Raw genomic sequence first — 20222 nt, 5'->3', positions numbered from 1 at the left:
GATCACTGAGCAGGAAGCGGTGGTACAGGCATTCACACCAGGCAGTCGGCCCCCGCGCCCACACTTGGCCACTCTGCAGCACCGTCTGTGCACAGCAGAAACAGTGGTGGGGAGGTGACACAGCGGAGAAGGGGTGAGCCGGCTGTGGTTCAGGATAAACTTTGTTGATATGGCCACTCCCTGTGCAGTAACCCAGTGTTCTTATTCAGTGCCAGCGTCCAGCAAAGTACCTGACACAACTTTCCAGGAGATACAGTGATGGACTTCACCTTTGTACTGAAAATGGTAACTTTTTCTTCAAATGTGCTACGTGTTGTCTACATTGGGCTTTAGATGCGTTACTTTGTTTTGTGCTGCAACTGTCCTGGCACTTTTCCTCATAAGGTCCACCCAGCAAGGTTGATGGGTACATCCCTCCCCCACAGGAAGTAAAAAATTTTTAGAAAGTTGCTTGAAAAGGAAAAAAAGATAAACCTCAGCATCTATGATGCAATGGACACAATGCGATTCAGTGGAAAGAACACTGGAAAACTGGTTAAATTCCCCCAGTGCTACTCATCACTGTGTGGCTGGGCAAGTCGGCGGGCTTCTCTGAGGTTTAGTTTTACTTACCAGGTACATAGGATTAATGATTCCATTACATAGGGTTGTTATAAAGATCAAACTAAACAATACATTGCAAAATTCTCTAAAAGCTGTATTAGCCCATGGAACGAGCAGTGGGGATTCTTATGATACTTCTTTGACTGGCATCCACTTTCGTCTATGAAGATAGTACAGCCAATGCCCAGAGTGAATACACTGGGTAACTTTCCAGAAGCTGGAATGTAAATATGCTAACATTCTTCATATTCAGTTATAAATTCAATGCAATTCCAATCCAAACACCAAAGGGATTCAGGCTGGTCGTTAGTTATAAACAGAAAGTTGTATGGGCCTTCCCAGAAGGCTCTTTGAAGGAAATCAACTCATCTGGAAGCTGTATCCCTTTCGCTATTTCTCTTCCTTACTACCTGGAAAGTGGATGTGATGGCTGGAGCTCCAGTAGCTATGTTGGACCCTGAGGTTACTTTGCAGCAGAAAACATGTGGCAAAGAGCAGAAAGATGAAAGGAGCTCTCCTACTGAGCCATCATACTAGCTCTGGATGGACCACCTCCCTATTTCTTTTATAAAAGAGATAAACCCTTATATATTTAAGTCATTGTCATTTTGGGTTTTCCTTTATATGCAAGATATAGGATGTAGCTACTATTATCCTATCACATCCATTCATCATAGGGAAGTAGAGGAAGGTCAAATGGTTCAGGAACCAGCCAGGGCAGGTGGAAATTGCAAACTTTCACTCTGTTGACTGATTTAAGAAGCAATAGCTGGGAGCTGATTCTGACCAAGAGAGGGCTGGAGACGAGGCCACAGGGAGGCTAGGAAGAAAAGGGAAGGAATGAGTGTCCTTTTCTGCTTCAGGGAAGTGTCTCACACTGGAAAATAAATGCTCCACCAATAACTAACTAACTAACTAACCAACTAACTAACCAACTAACCCTAAAAGCTGCTTTCCACATGTGCAAGGGAGGGGGCTCCTTGATGCCTGCTCCCAGGGCATAGGTGGGCCAGGGTGTATCCGGTTTTCCACATCCACTTACTCTCAGGGAAATACCTCTCAAGGCAGTGAGGGAAAAGAGCTTGCTGTCAGCGATGGGAAAAAAAGATGAACATATTGAAAGGGGAGCAGTGGGGGACGCCGACAGTGTGTTCACAGCCCCCACCGGTCCGACAACACTCACGATGTTCCTGTCAGCTCCGCACTGCACACTCAGCTCTGAGCCTTGCAGGGTCTTCAGGAAGCCGTATCTGGGGAGGTCCACCGCTAACACCTGTGGCAGCGAGGATGCCATATTAATACCCCGAATTTGGGCTGGGGAAGGGCCCAAAGGATCTTTGCCAACAAACCAAATCCAGACACAAGTGTTTCCAAGAGTTCTAATAACTCCAGCTTCAAAATGACAGCAGGTATAGTCAAAAAGAATAATGATCACAGGCCCTCTGGAGCTGGGAAAGTCTTTCCGCAGGGAGAGTTTCCAACAGCTGGCTCTGGTGCGGTCACCCTTCCGTCCCCCATGTGTGCCTGGGAGGCCACGGAAGGTGCTCCCTTGGTGTGTGAAGCCAACGGCAGGATGAGCGGGTGAGGGAGATGGCACTGTTACGGGTAGAGTTGTGCCCCCACCCCAAAGTCAGAGTCCTGACCCCACTCATTTAGGATGTGATCTTAGTTAGAAATAAGACCATTGCAGATGCAATGAGCCGAGATGAAATCACACTCAACTAGAGTGGGCCTTTAATCCCGTGTGACTGGTGTCCTTGTAAGAAGAGAGAAGAGAATGCCCTGTGAAGACACAGAAACACGCAGGGAGAAGACGGCCTTGTGACAATAGCGGCAGAGGCTGGTGGGGCGTGGCTACAAGCCCAGGAGTGCTGAGGATCGGCAGCACCCAGGCGCTAGGAGGGGAGTGCAGAGCAGACTGTCTGCTAGAGCCTCGAGAAGGGACAACCTTATCAGCATCTTGATTTCCAACATCCGGCCTCCAGAACTCAGAGAGAATCAATTCCTGTTGTTCCGAGTCACCCAGTTTGTGGTAGTTTGTTACAGTGGCCCCGGGAAACTAATTCAGATCCTACGAATTAACCAAAATTTGGACATTTGGCATTTTTGGATTGGACAAATTCAGTCCCAGAGAGGAACATGGGACTGAACCTGGTCGGGGACCCAGGGTTTTAGAGAGATCTGCCACGTTCCTGCAAGGTCTCGATTCCCAGAGTGCAGTCGACCGGTTCAGCAACGAACAGCTGACTGCGGGTGCATGAGTCAGCCCTTTGCCTTGGAATTGCGGAACTGGGAGAGAGTCCATCTGGAGACACCCCACGTGGGGACTGCTGTCAGCAGCTGTTCTGCCACGTGAATGATGGAGGCGGTAAAGCTGATCTGCTGTACAAGGCAGACATGCTGTTCTTGGGTATTGGTGAAAGTTGGAAAGACACCGGCAGGTGGGAGAAACAGAATGAGGCGTGGTATACTGCCGGGGTCAATTCATGACGGCCGGTCAGAGGACACAGTGGGGCAGGGGCTGCTCCCGGTTCCTGGACTGCGTCACCCCTTGGGCTCCCCTGCACTCACATCTGCATAAAGACATAACACTGATACCTTGGCATCTCGGATCACGTGGAACTTTAGATACTCCTTCAGTTTGTCCTTGTTGTCTTGGTTGAACAGGAAATCTTGTTGCTCAGGGGATAGGGCTTGGAGGGCCTGGTCCGTGGGCCAGAAGAGAGTGATTGGAGTGTGGATAGGGTCAGTGATGATGCTCAGCAAGCCAGCATCCTGAAACACAGGTTTGGTCACATGCTCAGCAAAACCCAGTCTGGGGGGAGGACTAAAGGCAGCTGGTCCCCACCCCCCATGACCTCCCGTGACACAGCCAGAAACCAGAGGCCCATCATATTCCAGCTATTTGGAACCTCATTTTCATAGAAAGCAAAACAGGAAGTCAAATTCTGAGCTTTGTTAATAGGAAAATTAACTTTAGTGAGCATCTTACAATTTTTTTTTCTTTTTACTACTCTTGATCAAATACTTTAATTTCTGGAAGACACACTTAGTACTTTTCTCATATTTCATTTACAAAAGTAAAACCTATCCACTACTGAGATATTTCTGTGCATTTATAAGATTTCTAGATCGCATAGACCCAAAAAAGAAATTGCCAGATGAATGCAGAGGGATCATCACAGAGCTTTCTGCAATCTGGGTGCATCATATACATTTTTTTTCTTGTAATTTTTCTAACAACCTTGTGAAGTAGGTTTTATTATTCCCTTTCAGTCAACCCGAAAGAGATTTCCCAACTTACCGTAAAAGCCTGTGTTCAACCAGACCTGATGCCCAGGTGTGGTGGGGGCCCTAAGGTTTTGGGAGGGAGTGGGTGAGCAACGATTACTGGTCTGTAACATCCCTGGGATTCTCAGTTGGAACATCTTGAAATCTCCATTTCTTAAAGGCTGCCCAGAGAGTGTGAGCCCCAGATGGTCTGGAAATTCCTTGGTCAACAGAGAGTCCTAGATGGGGCTGTGGCGTGGGAGGGAGGGGGTTGGAGGGGGAGCCAGGGTTCTTAGAGCCCTCCTGGGACTCCTTGGAAGCAGGAGGAGGAGAGGGGGCTTGGAAACCCCCGATCCTCTGCAATATTTGTTTAAACAAATATTGAGTAGAAGTTTTTCTACTCAATTTGTGTGAACAGGCTCTGAAATCAGAAAGATGTGGTTTTAAATGCAATTTCTATCTGTCTCATGGACGTGGGTTCCCTGACTCTGCACCTCAGGTCCCCATCGCTCTCATGGAGGTGGTACCGCCAAGTGGGAAGCCCCCAGTTCAGGGTCTGGCATACCCTAATTCCTTTCTCTTGTTCCAACCTCATATACTTCAATTTCTAACTTGGCCAATGTGCACTACATAGCTGAACAAACCATACCACTTTGGGGGGAGGGAGCAGCAGAGAATGACTTTGTGCTCTGGAAAATTAGGACTTCGCCACATAGATCCCAGAACAGCTGGCTAGTGCCCCACACAAACAAAAACCACACACACACACACACACACACACACAAGCAAACAGCAAAAAACAGAAACAAACATAAAACCTCCAAAACGAACCTCTTTGGTCAGGTTACCCCCTGAGGTAACTGCCCTCCGAGGTTTTTACCTGTATTAAGTTGTTAAATTTGATGTACCCGTGGTTCTCTGCCACTGTGGTAAGGTTTTGCTGCAAAAATAATGAGAACGGGAATGATATCTTTCCTCATGCACTCCACAGAGCACTTTAACGAAAATTCAACTGAATGCAGTGAGGGTAAGATAACATGGCAGGTACCCTGGATTGGTTCATTGGCACCCACCCCAGCTCCAGTCTGCCCTTGACTTTCTGCATTATAGAGGCTGGAAGGCTAAGCACTGCATTTCCCAGACTGCCTTGCAGCTAGAGCCTCATGTGATAAAGGGTCCTCCAAGGAGAGGCGCTTGTGCAAGGCTCCTGGGTGGAAAGAGACAACAGGAAGTGGCAGTGGCTGCAGGCGGGGAGATCAGATCTGACAAACACATGGTGAGACTGAGTGTCCAGACCCTGTGTCCTAGGTGGTGAGGCTGGAGACAGGTGGCTTTGGCAGAGCTTACTGAGGGGATGCCAGGGGTGTACCCTCCGCAGAGGCCCTCGGGCTGCTTTGTGCCCAGCTGAGCTGCACCTGAATCAGGATCTCTGGCTTTCCAGAGCTTTGGGGATGTGAATATCCTAAGAAACTCCTTTTCGTTTAGGTATAGTGAATTCTGTTGTCTACAATGAAGAACTCTGGCCAATATGAATAAATAACAATAAAAAGTTAAGATTGTCTTTTTTTGTCAATTGAGAGGGAGTTTTACTCCAGGTCTAGTTGTAGTGATATCTATCTATCTATCTATCTATCTATCTATCTATCTATCATCTATCACCACCCATTTACATAATTTCTCCATCTTCCAAACCTATGCAAAACCACTTGCCCTGTGGACACAGAAAAAACTGATACAATCCACTTATCTCTTTAAAATAGACTTATTTGCTTCTAAGAATAATATTTAGTAGGCTTTTCATAGTTGAAGCAGTAAAATTAAAGTGTCTCAAAACAATGCCTCAAAATCAGAATTGAGATACCAAATTATTAGCATTAGGAGTCACTCTGTGCTGAGAGTGTGACCGTGAGTTCACCCACCAGTATCCTTCCAGCAGCATCTCTAGGGGTGATGAGCAAGTCTTGGGGAGACAGCAATTTGTCTATGATGTGGATGACTCCATTGGTGCTGATGATATCACTGGATATGATTTTAGCTTTATTATTTATATGCACAGCATCCTGAAGTCAACCGGAAAGGGGAAAATGAGCACAAACAGAAATAGACACACAGTTACTTCTTTCCAAATATTTGCCAACATATTAAATTCTCATAAAAGTGCATGTTTAAGCAGATCTGTGGGAGGAATCTGAAGATCCAAGTTTAGCACTTTTCTTGTTATGGTGATAAAAAAAGGAAACTGAGACAAGAATGTAAGTTTTACCTGGAGAAGTTAATAGCAAGTCATCAACCAAAACAGTCCTTTCACTGGGATTCTTCAATGTGAAATAGCGAGCAGATCAAAATTGGCTTCTCACTCGCATTGCTCCCTAGATCACCAGCACGCCCCTTCTGCCCCACCACACACCTTTCCCCCTTGGCAGTGGGCCCGAAGGCCATCATTTGTTTCCCTGTGGTGGGGCAGGAGTGGGCCGGCATGGTGAAGTGGCTTCGATCAAAAGCTTCCATCCTTCTCCAGCTTCTGATGGGAGCTGCCAAGACAGGTCTGTTAACCCGAAGCTGCCCTGCCTCTGAGTTTGAATTCCAGCTCTGTGGTTTACTTCCTGCGTGCCTTGTGTAACCCCTCTGAGCTCAGTTTCCTAATTTATAAGTTGAGGAAAATGACATTATCTACATTATGGGATTATTTTGAGGATTAGATGAGTCAGTACGTATGAAACACTCGGTACCTGTCGTACAGAGATCACTCAACCTGTGTTCATTATTGTTGTGGTTTTATTATCCCTGGTGTTACTCTGAGGAAGGGGAGAAGCAGGGAGGCCCAAGGAGAACGGGCACCTTCCTGACGTGGCTTCCCTTACCTGGGAGACAGAGATGGCAATGGACTCCCCTTGGAGAGAAGTAGCATTTGGGATCCATTTCAGGTTTTCCAGGAGCAGCTGGTGGCAGGCGACCACATGGTACCGGAGAACCTGGGGCATTAGGCCCTGTTTGTCCCAGTCTTTAATCTGAAATAGAAGGTGGGAGGGTCCCTGCCAGAGCCGAAAGCCTTGGCTCCCACTTGCCCGTTGGCGGTCCTGTCCTCCATGCGCCTCCCGCTGTCTCTCCCCACCTGGCCCTGGGAGGCAGGGGTCAGGGCTGGCTGGTGGTTGGGGTGGGAGGTTGGAGGCTGTTCAGACAAGAGGGGAAAGCACCCCTAGTTTCTGTCCAGCTTCCATTGAGGGACCTGGGAGGGGAAGAGCACTTGGGATTCCTTCAGCTCAGCGTTTCCCGTGTGGCAAGGACCCCGAGTCCTGTGAGATGCCACTTGAGAAAAAAAAAAAGAGTTTTCTTGTGAAAAGTACTGGGAAACACCACATTTGTGTCCCCTCTCAGAGAGGCCCCTGGGCTGGACTGAAATCTTTAGGATGTGAGAGGCCACGATGCTTCTCTGCTTGTGAATCAAAATGCAAACAAAAATACCCGCACAGTAGGTGTAATAGAGAACCACATGGTTCTCACTGTTTTAAGATAACGCCTTTGATAATTTTAAAAACTGACCAAGTGTCAATGTTTTTCAAAAATTATTTTTGTGTCCCCGCTCTGCTGGTGCCCCAAGTATACACAGAGAGAGGCCTTGTGTGTGGTGTCTAAGGACACAGGTGCTAGGGGTGCGTTTGGGTCCTTGTGCCACCATCGGCTTGGAAAAGTTCCTCCTCTCAGTGTCCTTGACCGTGAAATGGGGTAGTAATAGCACTCAGCAAATGGGGCCGTCATGATCGAGGCTGGAAATAGTGTCTGGTACTCGCTGCATGATGATATATTAATAAGCAGCCCAGCATGAAGAGTCCCAGTGAATGTCAGAATATTGAAGGTTCTGTTAAGTCCTGCAAGGAAAAAAATATTTAAATTCCTTTCATCTTTCCCCCTTTTTTGTTGATGGAAAGTTTGGATCATTTGAGAATTGCTGACTTTTTTCAACCTCCTACTCTCTTCAGGAATGTCCTTTAGAGGGGCTCTGGCCAGTGGTTACCCCAAATCCACTTGACCGGGTCCCTATGTTGACAGTCAGTCCCTACTGTTGCTGGTCAGTTCCAGCTGGTCTTAAATCTCCCGCTCAGAAATGTCTCCACTGTCGGTTCCAGGGTGACACCAGAGACCATGTTCTAGTCCCAGGCCTCTGCCACCGGGCCAAGCTTCACTCTTACCCGCAGGTCCTCATCAAAGGCTGTAGATGAAGGCGCAAAAACGGTGAAGGGGCCCGGACCAGCCAGGTCTCGTACGGAATGCTCCTGTGGGGCGGCGGGGGAGACACATGTCACAGACTCAACAGACATACAGGGAGGGGCTCAAGCCAGGAGCAGAGGGAGCAGGTGGTGGTGGCAGAGGGCGGGAACATTGGGCGGGGAGACCTGGGCTTCATTTAGTCTCAGATTCAAATACATTCAGATTCATGATCACTGAAATAAAGTTTATTTTTATCTGGTTATCCAAGTAGCATAATGCTTATTTTGTATTAGAGATCTGAAAATACAGCGTAAAGAATAAAAGCACTACCCATAACCCCACCACCTGTCATTTTCAGGTATTCCTTTCCAGTGTCTCTTCCATGTGTAAGTATTTTACGTACTTGGGATAATACTACAAATATAAGTTATAAGATGATTTACTTAACTGTTCTGTATTGTTGCCAATATTAACAACATATGGTTATATTTTTGTCTAATTTTTATGATTTCATTCCTCTGGATTTTAATCTTTTATTCTTAACATAGCTGGAACTTAGATACATAGTGTGTGGAAAGATCTAACATAGTATTTTCACCCAGAGAGTTAACCAGTTGCCCCATAATGCTTCTTTTTGCCACTGGCACGATGGCAGTTTTTTCAGGTGCCACATTCTTAAGTGTAGAATGGGCAACTGTGACATTTTTCACTCTTTCATGCTGCCTACCTGTGGTCTGAAAAGTTCACCAATGACAGACACAGAGCCCGCTCCAGAAATCCAGGGCTCCGGACTTTCTTCTCCCCTCACCTACCCCAGAGGCTTGAGACCCAGCTGGAATAGCAAGACAGACACACAGTATTCTTACCAGCAGCTGGAAAAAATACTGGGAAGTTTTGGGGTTCTTGGGAAGCTCCTGGAAACAAAGAAACAGCAGGCGCATTTAACGTCTGTGGGTTATATGTGAGAACAGCACAGGGTTATTGCAGGACAATTTTTCTAAGATCGAGGGCATCTACTATCCATCCTTTCGACTGGGAGTCTGCCACCACAGGCCTTCTCCAAGCCCCACCCACAGGCTGCATAACTGATGCCCCGGAGGATGGTGGTGTGGACGGGCTGTGTGCTCCACAACCTTTCTGGAGTCACCGTTTGATTTATCAGAGAAAGATCCTGTCATTTTCAGAAGCTGCTGGGCTTTAAGAGTATTTCAAAAAGTTCAACTGCTTTTAGTATTATTATTTTTTTAAACAATGACAAACATTTATTTTTTCACAATTCTGAGGGTGGAAGTCCAAGATCAAGGTGCCATATTCTTCTGCGGCCCCCCCCTCCTGGGCTTGTAGGTCACTGTGGGCTTCTTACTGTGTGCTCACATGGCCCGCTCACTGTGTGTCTATCCCTGGTGACTCTTTCGTGTGTTAAAGCTCAAATACTTCTAAAAAATGAGTTACAGGTTTATGGCAGATGTAGTTTCTCTATTAATGCAAATTTTGGATCAGCCGGAATGCCCTAGCTTCTCTTTTAAGTCAGATAAGGGGATGCTTACTTTACAAGAGGTAGAAATCTACCAGTATCCTGAGCCCTCCTCCCCCAGGCCCACGCAGATAGACGCACACGCTCTCCAGCAGCAGCCCACATCAAGCCTCACCTTTGGTTGCCGTGCTCTCTGTACCCGCTGCACACAGGATCTCATTTAGTACTTACACCGACCTGATGGGGTGGGCACCAATATTTTCTTTTACAGGTTGGAAAACTCATGAATAAAGAGGTGATGGAATCTGCCCAAAGTCACATTGCTAATGGGCAGAACGGAATTCCAATCCAGGTGTTCTGAATCTGTATTTCCCCAGGTCAAATGAATTCCCAGGGGTAGATGACACTTCTTTTCACTTCCAATTTATGGGAAAACAGTCTTTCGCATCGTTAGGGAGCATCCCATGTTATACGATTCTTGCGTGTCCCTTAGCAACCTGGATTCTTAGCACAGAGAGGGAAGTAGGGTTTACCGTACGGAAACGTGACTTGCGATACCTGATGGATGTTGCCACGGCAGGTGAACCCGTCTCCAACGTAGTTCGGCTTGCAAGTACAGGTCCTTTCTTCTTCCCCAGTGTGGTTGCAGATAGCAAATTCACTACACCCACCGTTTTTCTGGTAACATTTCCAAGGGATGGGGGATAGGAGTCAGATCAGTTAGTTTGCCCACTTTGCCAATATTCATGAAACAATTCTGTATTGAAATTTATTTTTTGCTGCCTCATTGACTGGTTTGCCTTATTTACCCTTTCCTGAACTGGCCTTATATTCAGTGGCAGGTACATTGATCAACCTAGAATTGCCAAATGGGAACTTTGCTGGCATCTGGGGGTTCATTGGAAAGGTCCCAATCTTGTTTGACACTTTCTAGCTGTAGGATGAAATCTGATCTCTTGGGAGCAAAGGTAACAGTCATCAGCTAGAAGGAAATAGGTATAAAAGGATACAACACGTTGTTTTTATCTGTAAAGAGCTTATAAACTGTGGAAGATGGTGCTGAGACCTAAGCTATAAAAAAGCCAAATGCGGTTCAAAGCCAACACCCATGGAACACCAAGAAGGACTTTGTAGGCCCAAGCAAAGGCCCTCAGAGGGGAGAGAACGGAAAGCTCAGGATGAACACATCAGCTGAGGTTGCACAGATGAGGTGGTCAACAGTCTAAAAGGCCAGCTGCAAAATCTCCCCTTGCAATCCCCATTCCAAAAGTATTCGTGGGCCTGGCTGGTGTGGCTCAGTGGATCGGGTGTCATCTCACAAAGTGAAATGTCACTGGTTTGATTCCCCATCAGGGAATAAGTCTGGGTTGTGGGATCAGTCTCTGGTCCCCGTGTAGGAGAAGCAACTGATTGATATTTCTTTCTCACATCAATGTTTCTTTCCCTCCCTTCCCTTCTCCCTAAAAAATATAAATAAAATGTTTTTCAAGAGTATTTGTGGAGCATTCTATTTCAGCCCAGGAGTGACCTACTGCTGCAGATTCCCGCATCGAGCCGACACAAGTCAGGGAGCTTTTCGAGGAAGCTGACTCCTGAAAGACCACGGACCACCTCCTGGGGACCCTGGGTCTTCCAGCTAAACACCCTGGATTTACTTGTCCCGATGCCCTGCGTGCTTTGAGACCACTAAGAAGAAGCCCCTCTTGTCCCACCTTCCTGTTTATTTCTATAAGGTCTAGGTGCCCAAAGTCACCTCCTACTACAGGGACACTCCTTACCACGTGGCTCTGTGTACCAGGGATCGGACTCTGGATCCTCCCACTTCCCGCCCTCACAAACCCCTCTCCGTGCCTCTGAAACTCACCACTCTTAGCAGACTGCTAACAGTCTCCACCTGCTCCCCAGAAGTTCTCATAACTTTTTACTGAAGAGGTGTCTCTGTCTCCGGCAAACACTGTTTGCCCTGTGCACCAGCCTTTGAGCCCCAAGAAGACATTTCACTCTGTCATCTCTGTCCTCAACTGTCAATCACTGTCCCCCTGCTCTCAGTTGATAAGCTCAACTCATATCTCATGGAGAAAAAAGACATAATAGACAAGAACCTCCTCAACTTCCTGTCCTGTAGTTCACCACCTCCCTGAGCCTAGAGTCACAGCGGCTTCCCTCCCAGCCCCTGAAACGATGCCTGGTGTCCAGCGAATGCTCCTCAACTGCCTGTGCTCCCTGCTGTGCAGGGCTCTCCATGGGATGCACACAATGCAGACAGTCTCTGTCTTCATGGAACTATTCATTTAGAATGGCCAGGCATAGACATTTTAAAGTTAATTCACAGTAAAGGGCCCTATGAAGTAGATGTCCATGAGTGACTCATTGACTTGACTGACTGGTTGAGTAACTAACTGATCAACTAACCAACTAGCTAACTAACTGCCTCACTGACCAACTAATGGACTGACTGACTACCTACCTATCTGCCTACCTGCCCCTGCCCGTGCTCCTGTGTGAGACTCTCCTCCCCACCTATGGGATCTAGTTCCCCTTAGTGACTCATGTACTTTCCTCCTGTAACAGGCCACCTTCTCACCTCCAGTATCAATCTCCTTCTCTCTAGGGTATGTGTATACTCATCAGGATAAGCACATGCCTTAGTATTACTCATCTTGAGAGAAAACAAACTTCCTTTCTCTACGAAAGGAATCCAGTGGGTGGCGGCCGTCATGGGCACAGATGAAAGGAGTGAGGCCATGAGTAGTGACCCTAGTACCAGAATGTCAGGCACAAGTGGCTTCGTTGCATTAATTGCCAAGATAAGGTGGCCATTTTTGGAAAAAGATGAAAATTGCTGCTGGGAGAACTGCTGTTAAAATAAATCTGGCCAGTCCTGGCTGGTGTGGCTCAGTTGGTTGGAGCATCATCCCATAACCAAATGGTTGTGGTTCAATTCCCAGTCAGGGCACATGCCCAGGTTGAGGATTTGGTCCTGGTTGGGGCATGTATGAGAGGCAATCTATCCATGTTTTTCTCTCTCACTAATATTTCTCTCCCTCTCTCTAAAATCAATAAGCATGTCCTTGGGTGAGGCTAAAAATAATCTGGCCTTACTATTATCAGTTGTGATAGCTCCACACCCCAGCTCTCTGCTCTCTGCGGATTCTTCCCTATTGTCCCTATATGGTCATTTCATGAGGGGACACTGTTCTCCAGATGAGCTTGCCACACCAACACCAGGTGACAGTAGGGACCTCCCTTGGAGAGGAAAGACTTTCATCACGGTGTGTCTGCGCTGTTCTCATGCCCATAGCCGGAAGCTCTCAGGTGGGCAGTTCAGATGAATAAGGAAAGTAACGTGTTTCAATGGGGCCCCACTGGGGTCACCGCCTTGTGGGAGGAACAAGTACCCCAAGAAGTAGTCAAGGCTGGCCTTTGAGTCAGAGATGCAGCTTCAGGTTCTGGCTGTGCCTTTGCTTGCTCTGTGACCTCAAGTAAGGACCTCCACTCCTCCCGTTTGCAGGGGGCTGAATTTTGGCCCTCCAAAGGGTATGTCCACCTCCTAAGCCCTGGTACTTGTGAGCATGTCCTTGCTTAGAGAGTCTTTGCAGATGTCATTAAAGATCTTGAGATAAGATCTTTAGATTAAGATTAGATTAGATTAAGATTAAGATTCGTCTTAGATTAAGCAGGTGGGCCTGCGGTCCACCAGCATCCTTACTAGGAAAGAAGACAGAGGTGAAGGCCATGAGAAGACAGAGGCAGAGACTGGAGTTGCCCCAACGTGAGCACTGGAACGTGAGGGAGAAATGAGCCTCACGCCTAAAGCAGCTCTGAGGCAATCACCCCAACACCCCATCTCCTAGAAGAGGGTACAGGCACCCCACGCCTGACCTGAGGGGGCCTCAGTCCTAGAGTTGTACTCACGGTTAAGCAGACATTGATGAGTGAGCAGAACTTCCCGTCTCCAGTGTATCTTGGCAGACAGTTGCAGACGGCCTGTCCGGGAGGAGAGGCCATAGGTCATTTTACAGATAGATTCTGCTGGCTCTCACACTTGAATTCCATAACACTACTGGTGATGTTCCCAGACTTTACATTGGTGATAGTTATTTTAAAATGATAACTATTATCTTACATTTTAGCACCTTGGGCCTACCTTACTCTAGTACTGGGATCTCCTACCTATTCTACCTTTGCTACCAAGATAATTTATTTAAAAAAAAAAGCCAAAGCTTTGTTACCTTATTTGGTTCCTTGCCTTTTTGGGCACTCAGCTGTTTTCTCTCTTCGGTTGGTAAAGGTTCAGCTGTAAGGAAGCTAAGCTCTCACCCACTCCCATTTATACTCAGTTCTTGCTCATCTCCACCCAGGCTCGGCCCCCTGGCGTGAACACCAGGTGATGGCTTTTCAGGCACATCAGTTGCACATGTGAAAATAATCAGTCAAACCCACTGTTTGACCAAGGAAGTCAGCTGGGCACTTCAAGTTGAGGAAGGAGACACTGTTTATAGGAAGCTGGGGACCGCCTGGTTCGTCCCCATGTCCCATGTGCCATGCTTACGAGAACCCAGGCACGGGGGTGAGTGGGGCTAAAAGCCAGCTATACTCTATTCACCACGCTGTGTCCAGAAAAAGGGGTCCCTGCTGCTAAAGTGTCCCCCTAAGGGGTGGATTTCCCCTCCTTTGGAACCCTCAGATTTTTCCACCTGCCCAAATCTATGCAATGGGGAGGCCCTGCAAGGCACGGTGTTAGGGAATAGGTAACTGACAAGAGGGGCTAAGAATGTTATCTTTGCTGAGGCACATGTATTTCAGCCAAAAAAAAAAAAAAAAATTGTGGGCTTCTGGGAAGCAGGGAGCTGAAAGAGAGGGGAATATGGTTGAAGATCTTCTAGGTGCGCCCGAGCCATGTGGTGTTTGGAGAAGACTCCTTCTTCCCACTCTAGGAAAGCCCCTTCTCCTGGGGACCCTTTGTCTCCCCTCCCATTTCTCCTCATTCCCACAGAATGGCCCCCCTGGAAATGCTGTAAAAATTTCTCCTGAAGTGTTTATTTTCTGCTGAGGTCTCCTCTCTGCCCCCTTCTCTCAGGCTTGGATCTAAAGACCTTTAGCCCCACCCCCAGGGAGGCAGAATTCACCTGGTTGGGTCCCGTCTGTGTGCACTCAGCGTGCCTGTGACAGCCACCATTGTTCTCCAAACACGGGTTGATCTCTGTAGAACAAAAAGCCAACCCCTGGCATGAGAATCACACCTCATTTTCAAGTAAAGGCATCTTGAGAGACAGCCAGCTGGCTAATTGAGCAGGTGCCAAAGTGTGATTTGTTTTCTGACACCCCTGAGGCAGGAGTAACTCAATGTGGGGTGGGGAGGATACCAGGAATGGTTTCTCAAAGCTGACTCTCTGGGATGGGGTATGCCAGCAGAGTCGCCATCTGTGCACTTGAATCTGTCCTCTGTTGAATGGGTATAAGCATTTGCAGCCAAGGACTTGAAATAATAGAATCTCGGAGTTCAACCCAACACGTTATGAATGATGAGATTTAAGAATTAAAAATGTGTTGCTACCTTCACAGCATAATTGATTCAGGGAAGAATCATTAGTAGATGATAATTTTAGGTGATATTTTTGATGAGGAGCTAAATATTTGCATTGGTGTCAAAGAGTCTTCCCACAGATTGCTTATCAGTACCAGTGGAGAAATCAGACAGCACCTTGACCTCAGGGTCAAAATTAACCCCACAAGTGAGAGGAGATTGGGAGCCACCGGTGTGATATTGGGCCTGGAAGACCAAATCTGAATATAATCATGAAAGAACATCAGACAAATCTCAAATGAAGGACATGTTAGAAGAAAGTTGGGGTGGTGAGTGGTATTATTCCAAAATGTCCATGTCATAAAAGAGAAAGCAAGGCTGAGGAACCTTCCCAGGTCAAAGGAGAGTAAGGACACAGGATAATGAAAGGCAATACCCAACCGTGGACTGGATTCTGCACTAGAGGAGAAAAAACTGTCCAAAAAAGACTGTTATTGGGTCATTTGATGAAATTGGAGTACAAATGATAATTTGACAAAAGTATTAGATCAATAATAAGTGTACTGCAGTTGGTAACTGCTGTGGTTCTGTAAGGGTCTGTCCTTATTCTTAAGTACAGTCATGTGTATGAAGTATAGAGCTTATTCTCAAATGGTTAAAATATAAATATAAATATATAGATGGAGAGAGAGGGAGAACAAAAGATAAAGCAAATGGGGCAAAATATCAACAATAAGTCAACCTAAGTAAAGAGGAAATAGGTCTTCTTTTCGCACTGTTTTTGCAACTCTTGTGTGTGATTTTTTTTACAGCTAAAAAGTTAAAGTTTAGATAACTTAAGAATGGCATATCTTTAGAGAAGAACAGTGTGCAGCCATTAAAGTAATGATTTGGAGGTATACTTATTTTCTGGGTGGGTCGTTTCATCATGTTGCTAAGCACAGGAAACATGATATGTCATAAGACACATTTTTTTTGTCTTTAAAAAATACACGCATACAGCCCTGACCAGTGTGGCTCAGTTGGTTGGGCGTCGTCCTGCAAGGTGAACGGTTGTGGGTTCCATTTCTGCGCAGGGCACATGCCTGGGTTGTGGGCTCACCGTACGAGAGGTGACTGATCGATGTTTCTCTTTCACATCGATGTTTCTCTCTCTTTCCTTCTCCCTCCCTTCCTCCCTCTCTAAAAAATAAGTAAAATCTTAAAAAATGCATGTGTACATAGCAAAATGGGGCAACTTAATAGTAGCAAGAGTGGTCATCTCCAGATTCCCCACCCTCCCCAGGCTAGATGCATCCTCTAATTTTCCTATATTGAGGATGTGCTACTTACACACAAAAAAGAAGCAATAAGTGTTTTAAAATTCAGTTACCATCAGTAACATGTAACTGTAAGAAGTATTTCCCCTCTCTGCTTTCAAAGCGATCATGCACATTCATACCCTTGTGGTCCCATTTCCACACCTCCACACCTTCCTGCCCAGGCAAACTGAAAGACGGCCCAACAGCGCCCACACATTAGGCTCATATGACAGGGCCCCGACTCTTAAACCATTGCCACTGCATCGACGGGGGATGGCGCATACCTATGCACACGATGCCGTCGCCAGCATAGCCTGCCTTGCACACGCACACTCGGCTTCCTGGGGCAGTTCTCTTACAGGTAGCCTTGGCAGAGCAGCCTCCATTGCTGATGGCACAGGCATTGATTGCTACGGGAGACAGACGACACAGAGCAGAGAAGGGGGAGTGGGGGGAACATTGACACATTTTACTCGTCACCGAGAAATGGGAGCACTTCAGAATGGCAGATGCAGGATTAAATAAGAATAATTCAAAAGAATGCAAAGGGTCAGATCTTTTCGTTGATGATGCCTATCAAACAGTAAAAGAAGAATAAACACCAAATTTTCACAATTTTTTCTAAAAGCTGGAAGAGAAGGGAAGACTTCCCAATTTATATTATGAAGCCAGTAGTTCCCTGATGTCAAAACCAGACAAAGTCATTGCAAGAAAAATATAAACCAACATCGTTTTGAATAGAGACACAAAAACATCCTAAAAAAATACTTGTAAGTCAAATTCAGCAATATATAAAAAGGATTATGTACAGTATCCCCCTTATCCATGAGAGGGCACATGCCAAGATTTCCTGTGGATGGGAATCCACTGGATAATATCATGCCTTATGTATACTGTTTTTTCCTATACATAGATGCCTAAGATAAAGTTTAACTTCTAAATTAGGTACAATAAGATATTAACAATAACTAATAATAAAACAATTATAACAATGTACTATGATAAAAGTTATGTGAATGTGGTCTCTCTCTCTCTCAAAATACCTGGAATTTTCTATTTAATATTTTCAGACTGTGGTTGACAACAGGCCACTGAAACCATAGAAAGGAGGAATGACCCTACACCATAACCCGGTGGGATCTACACAGGAACACAATGTGGTTTAATGCAAAAAAAAAATCAATTAATGTAATATAGCATTTCAGTAGAATTAATTATATGATCACCTCAATAGAAGGAGCAAAACACTGAAACAAGTTCAACAAGGTTGTGAGGGCTCAAGTCCCTTTCTTCCTCAGTCCAGAGTCCCCACACCCGGGTCACACCCTAGGTCAGTCAAATCAGTGTTTTCAAAAGCTCTTCAATTGCGGTCAAGGGTGTGAACCACTGCTTGGAGAGAATGGGTGCAGCCCCTCAAGAGTGGTTTGCCTTTCCCGGCACGGTCAGCTGCCTTATTCCACCCAGCTCCCCAGCAACGGTTGGTAGTGGCTGCCCACTCAGCCAGCAGGAGCACGGGTCTCCCCACAGCTCATGCTAGTCTTCCCCCCCAGAACAAATTCTGCTTCACTTGCCTGTGCAGACTGTCCCATTCCCTTGGAATCCCGCCGCACATTTGCACGAGGCTGTGCCGTCTGGATTGAGAAGGCAGCTGTTAGGAGAAAGGGCAATTACTCTTTGTAGATAAGCACGTAACACCCCCCTGTATTCGGCCAGCGGTCTAGCTCCTGCCCCGGGTGGCACTCAGAGGTCCTGCCTATGGGTTCAGGAGGACAGTCCCTTCCTAGCTTGGCCACAGGCACCTAAAATCGAAGTCATTATCAGGCAAACTAGAGGGTGTATATGCGGGCGTGAGCTCGGGGTTAAGGGGTTAAGCTACCCATCGTCAAAGAGTCACCTGTGTGTTAGGGGCTGTGCTTCACGCATTGCTGCCTGTAACTTACCCAACATCCAATAGCCCTGACAGGTGGGTATTATTATTATTCCGATTTACAGGTGAAGAAACCAAGGCTTAGAGACATTAAATCACTGAGTCAAGGTCATGCAGTCAAGGACAACCACAGAGGCTTATTTGAATTCACCTCTAACTCCAGCCAAGAGGCTCCTCATTGACTAACCCGCCTGCTGGGAGTTGAGCTCTGCTAGGAGCATGAAGCTGGAGAGTGAAGCAGGCTTGACTGTGAGTCAGGAGGAAGCTCCGATGAAAGCAGAGGCCCGCGGGGCTGCCCCCGCCTCTGTGAAGGGGTCACGGGGGCATGAACTGCGGATAACGACTGGCATTGTGCGAGGTAACTTAACTCAGGGGCAGCTTGTTCAAAACGCTGGATCTGGCAAGTTGATGGCAGTCTCTTCAGAAATCCTTCCAGTTTTATATTAAATTTGTCCTAAATCCTAAGTACTCTTGTGAGGACGTTGCCTGGGGTGCACACTAGTAGGCAAGAGCCCTTCTCGTTGTCCCCAGGGGAGGCCCAGAGGGTACCTACTTGGCGCTGGTGTGGCATGTCCCATTGCAGTCGTCTTTTGTGATTGCTGAAAAAAAAATTTGCTTCATCAGACCTCTTTTATCAAAGTTCCCTCAAGACCTATTTTTTAGTATTCAGTGCTAGGAAAAATCGACTTTTCCTGTTGAAAATGACACACATCAAGTGTACTGTGTAAAACTATGGGTCCGTGTCAATTTTTTTAAAAAACAATTTTTAATTTTCAATTACCGTTGATGTCCAATATTGTATTAGTTTCAGGTGTACATCCTGGTGATTAGATGTTATAGGACTTACGAAGTGATTACCCCAATAAATCTCGGGCCCATCTGACACCATATATAGTTGTTATAACATAATTGACTACATTCCCTATGCTATACTTTACATGCCCATGACTATTTTGAAACTGTCAATTTGTGCTTCCTAATCCCTTTACCCTTTCATCCATCCCTCAACCCCTGTACTATCTGGTAATGTCGTACAGATCATGCAGATCTCTTTTTCAGTGGCCGCCAGGGAGCTCAGAGCCAAATCTGAAGGTCAAATACACTCGGTTTCCTGTGGGCCAGGCCCTGTGCTAGGGGGTGAGGATGCAAGGGTGGGTAACGCTCAGTGTCCTCCCTCAGGGCCGGGTGTTGAGCCAAGTCCCTCCCTGCAGCTTTATTTTCTAATGTGTTTATATTTTCCATGTTTCTTATTCTTTCTAGTTTTTCATCACTTCCTTATGAAGTGATATAAATAAGCAAACACCTAATTATGACAGGTATTAAAGGTGAGATTTTTGGGGGGTGTGTGCAGAAATAGCTCAGGGTTTGGCATGCAAGAGGTACTCACTATCTCTTTGTTGAATTAATTCCTAATTTCCTGGAACAGTGTAGGTTTTTGCTCTTGAATGCTTAGTTTTTTTTTTTGGATGCTCCTTGCAGGGGAGGGTCCAGAAAGAAGTAGTTAGAGATGAGGAGAGAGTACCCTTTCTTTGGGCAGGATGCTCATGCTAAGAGCTTTTGGGAGAGAAACCTGCTTACACCTGGCAAGTCGCACAGAAGGTCCTGAAACAAACCTGGCTGCTGCAGTGGCCTGCTTTGTGTCAGAGGGGACATTTACAGGCTCACATGGAACCATGCGGATGTAATGCAATTTTGTGCTTTTCTGTGCTCTATCCCCCAAGCCTAGAAATCTGCTTCTTTCTATTCACTGCCTATTGAAATCTTAATCATCTATTAGGTCCTCCTTTCTGAAACCTGCACTAAACCTTCGAGCCAACTTCAATTAATTGGTAGTGACTACACAGTGTGCTCTTTTGACGTGACCCCAACCCCCACCTGGCCTCAGAGAGAAGGAGTGCAGTGACTGATTCGGGA

The 20222-nt window shown here is 46.4% G+C and overlaps 1 protein-coding gene across 3 annotated transcripts in view; it reads right to left on the bottom strand.

Moving 5' to 3' along the window:
- The window catches only part of STAB2 (stabilin 2), a 126300-nt gene that overhangs the window by 23740 nt on the left and 82338 nt on the right, over positions 1-20222 (bottom strand). For all 3 annotated transcript variants that reach the window (XM_037067805.1, XM_037067806.1, XM_037067804.1), the window contains exons 40-52: positions 18862-18907; positions 17953-18029; positions 16666-16791; positions 14683-14756; positions 13469-13540; positions 10112-10231; positions 8946-8993; positions 8061-8144; positions 6735-6881; positions 5793-5933; positions 4754-4813; positions 3202-3378; positions 1787-1876 (exon numbers count right to left, since the gene is read on the bottom strand). In XM_037067805.1, the coding sequence (XP_036923700.1) occupies positions 1787-1876; positions 3202-3378; positions 4754-4813; positions 5793-5933; positions 6735-6881; positions 8061-8144; positions 8946-8993; positions 10112-10231; positions 13469-13540; positions 14683-14756; positions 16666-16791; positions 17953-18029; positions 18862-18907 (1262 nt within the window). The remainder of the gene's footprint in view (positions 1-1786; positions 1877-3201; positions 3379-4753; positions 4814-5792; positions 5934-6734; positions 6882-8060; positions 8145-8945; positions 8994-10111; positions 10232-13468; positions 13541-14682; positions 14757-16665; positions 16792-17952; positions 18030-18861; positions 18908-20222) is intronic.

Source organism: Sturnira hondurensis, unplaced genomic scaffold (assembly GCF_014824575.4).
Source record: "Sturnira hondurensis isolate 20B ecotype Veracruz unplaced genomic scaffold, ASM1482457v3 Scaffold0017436, whole genome shotgun sequence".
In the NCBI taxonomy this organism is placed as follows: Eukaryota; Metazoa; Chordata; class Mammalia; order Chiroptera; family Phyllostomidae; genus Sturnira; species Sturnira hondurensis.
The sequence above is the reverse complement of the archived record's forward strand: the minus strand, read 5'-3'. Positions and strand labels throughout refer to the sequence as shown.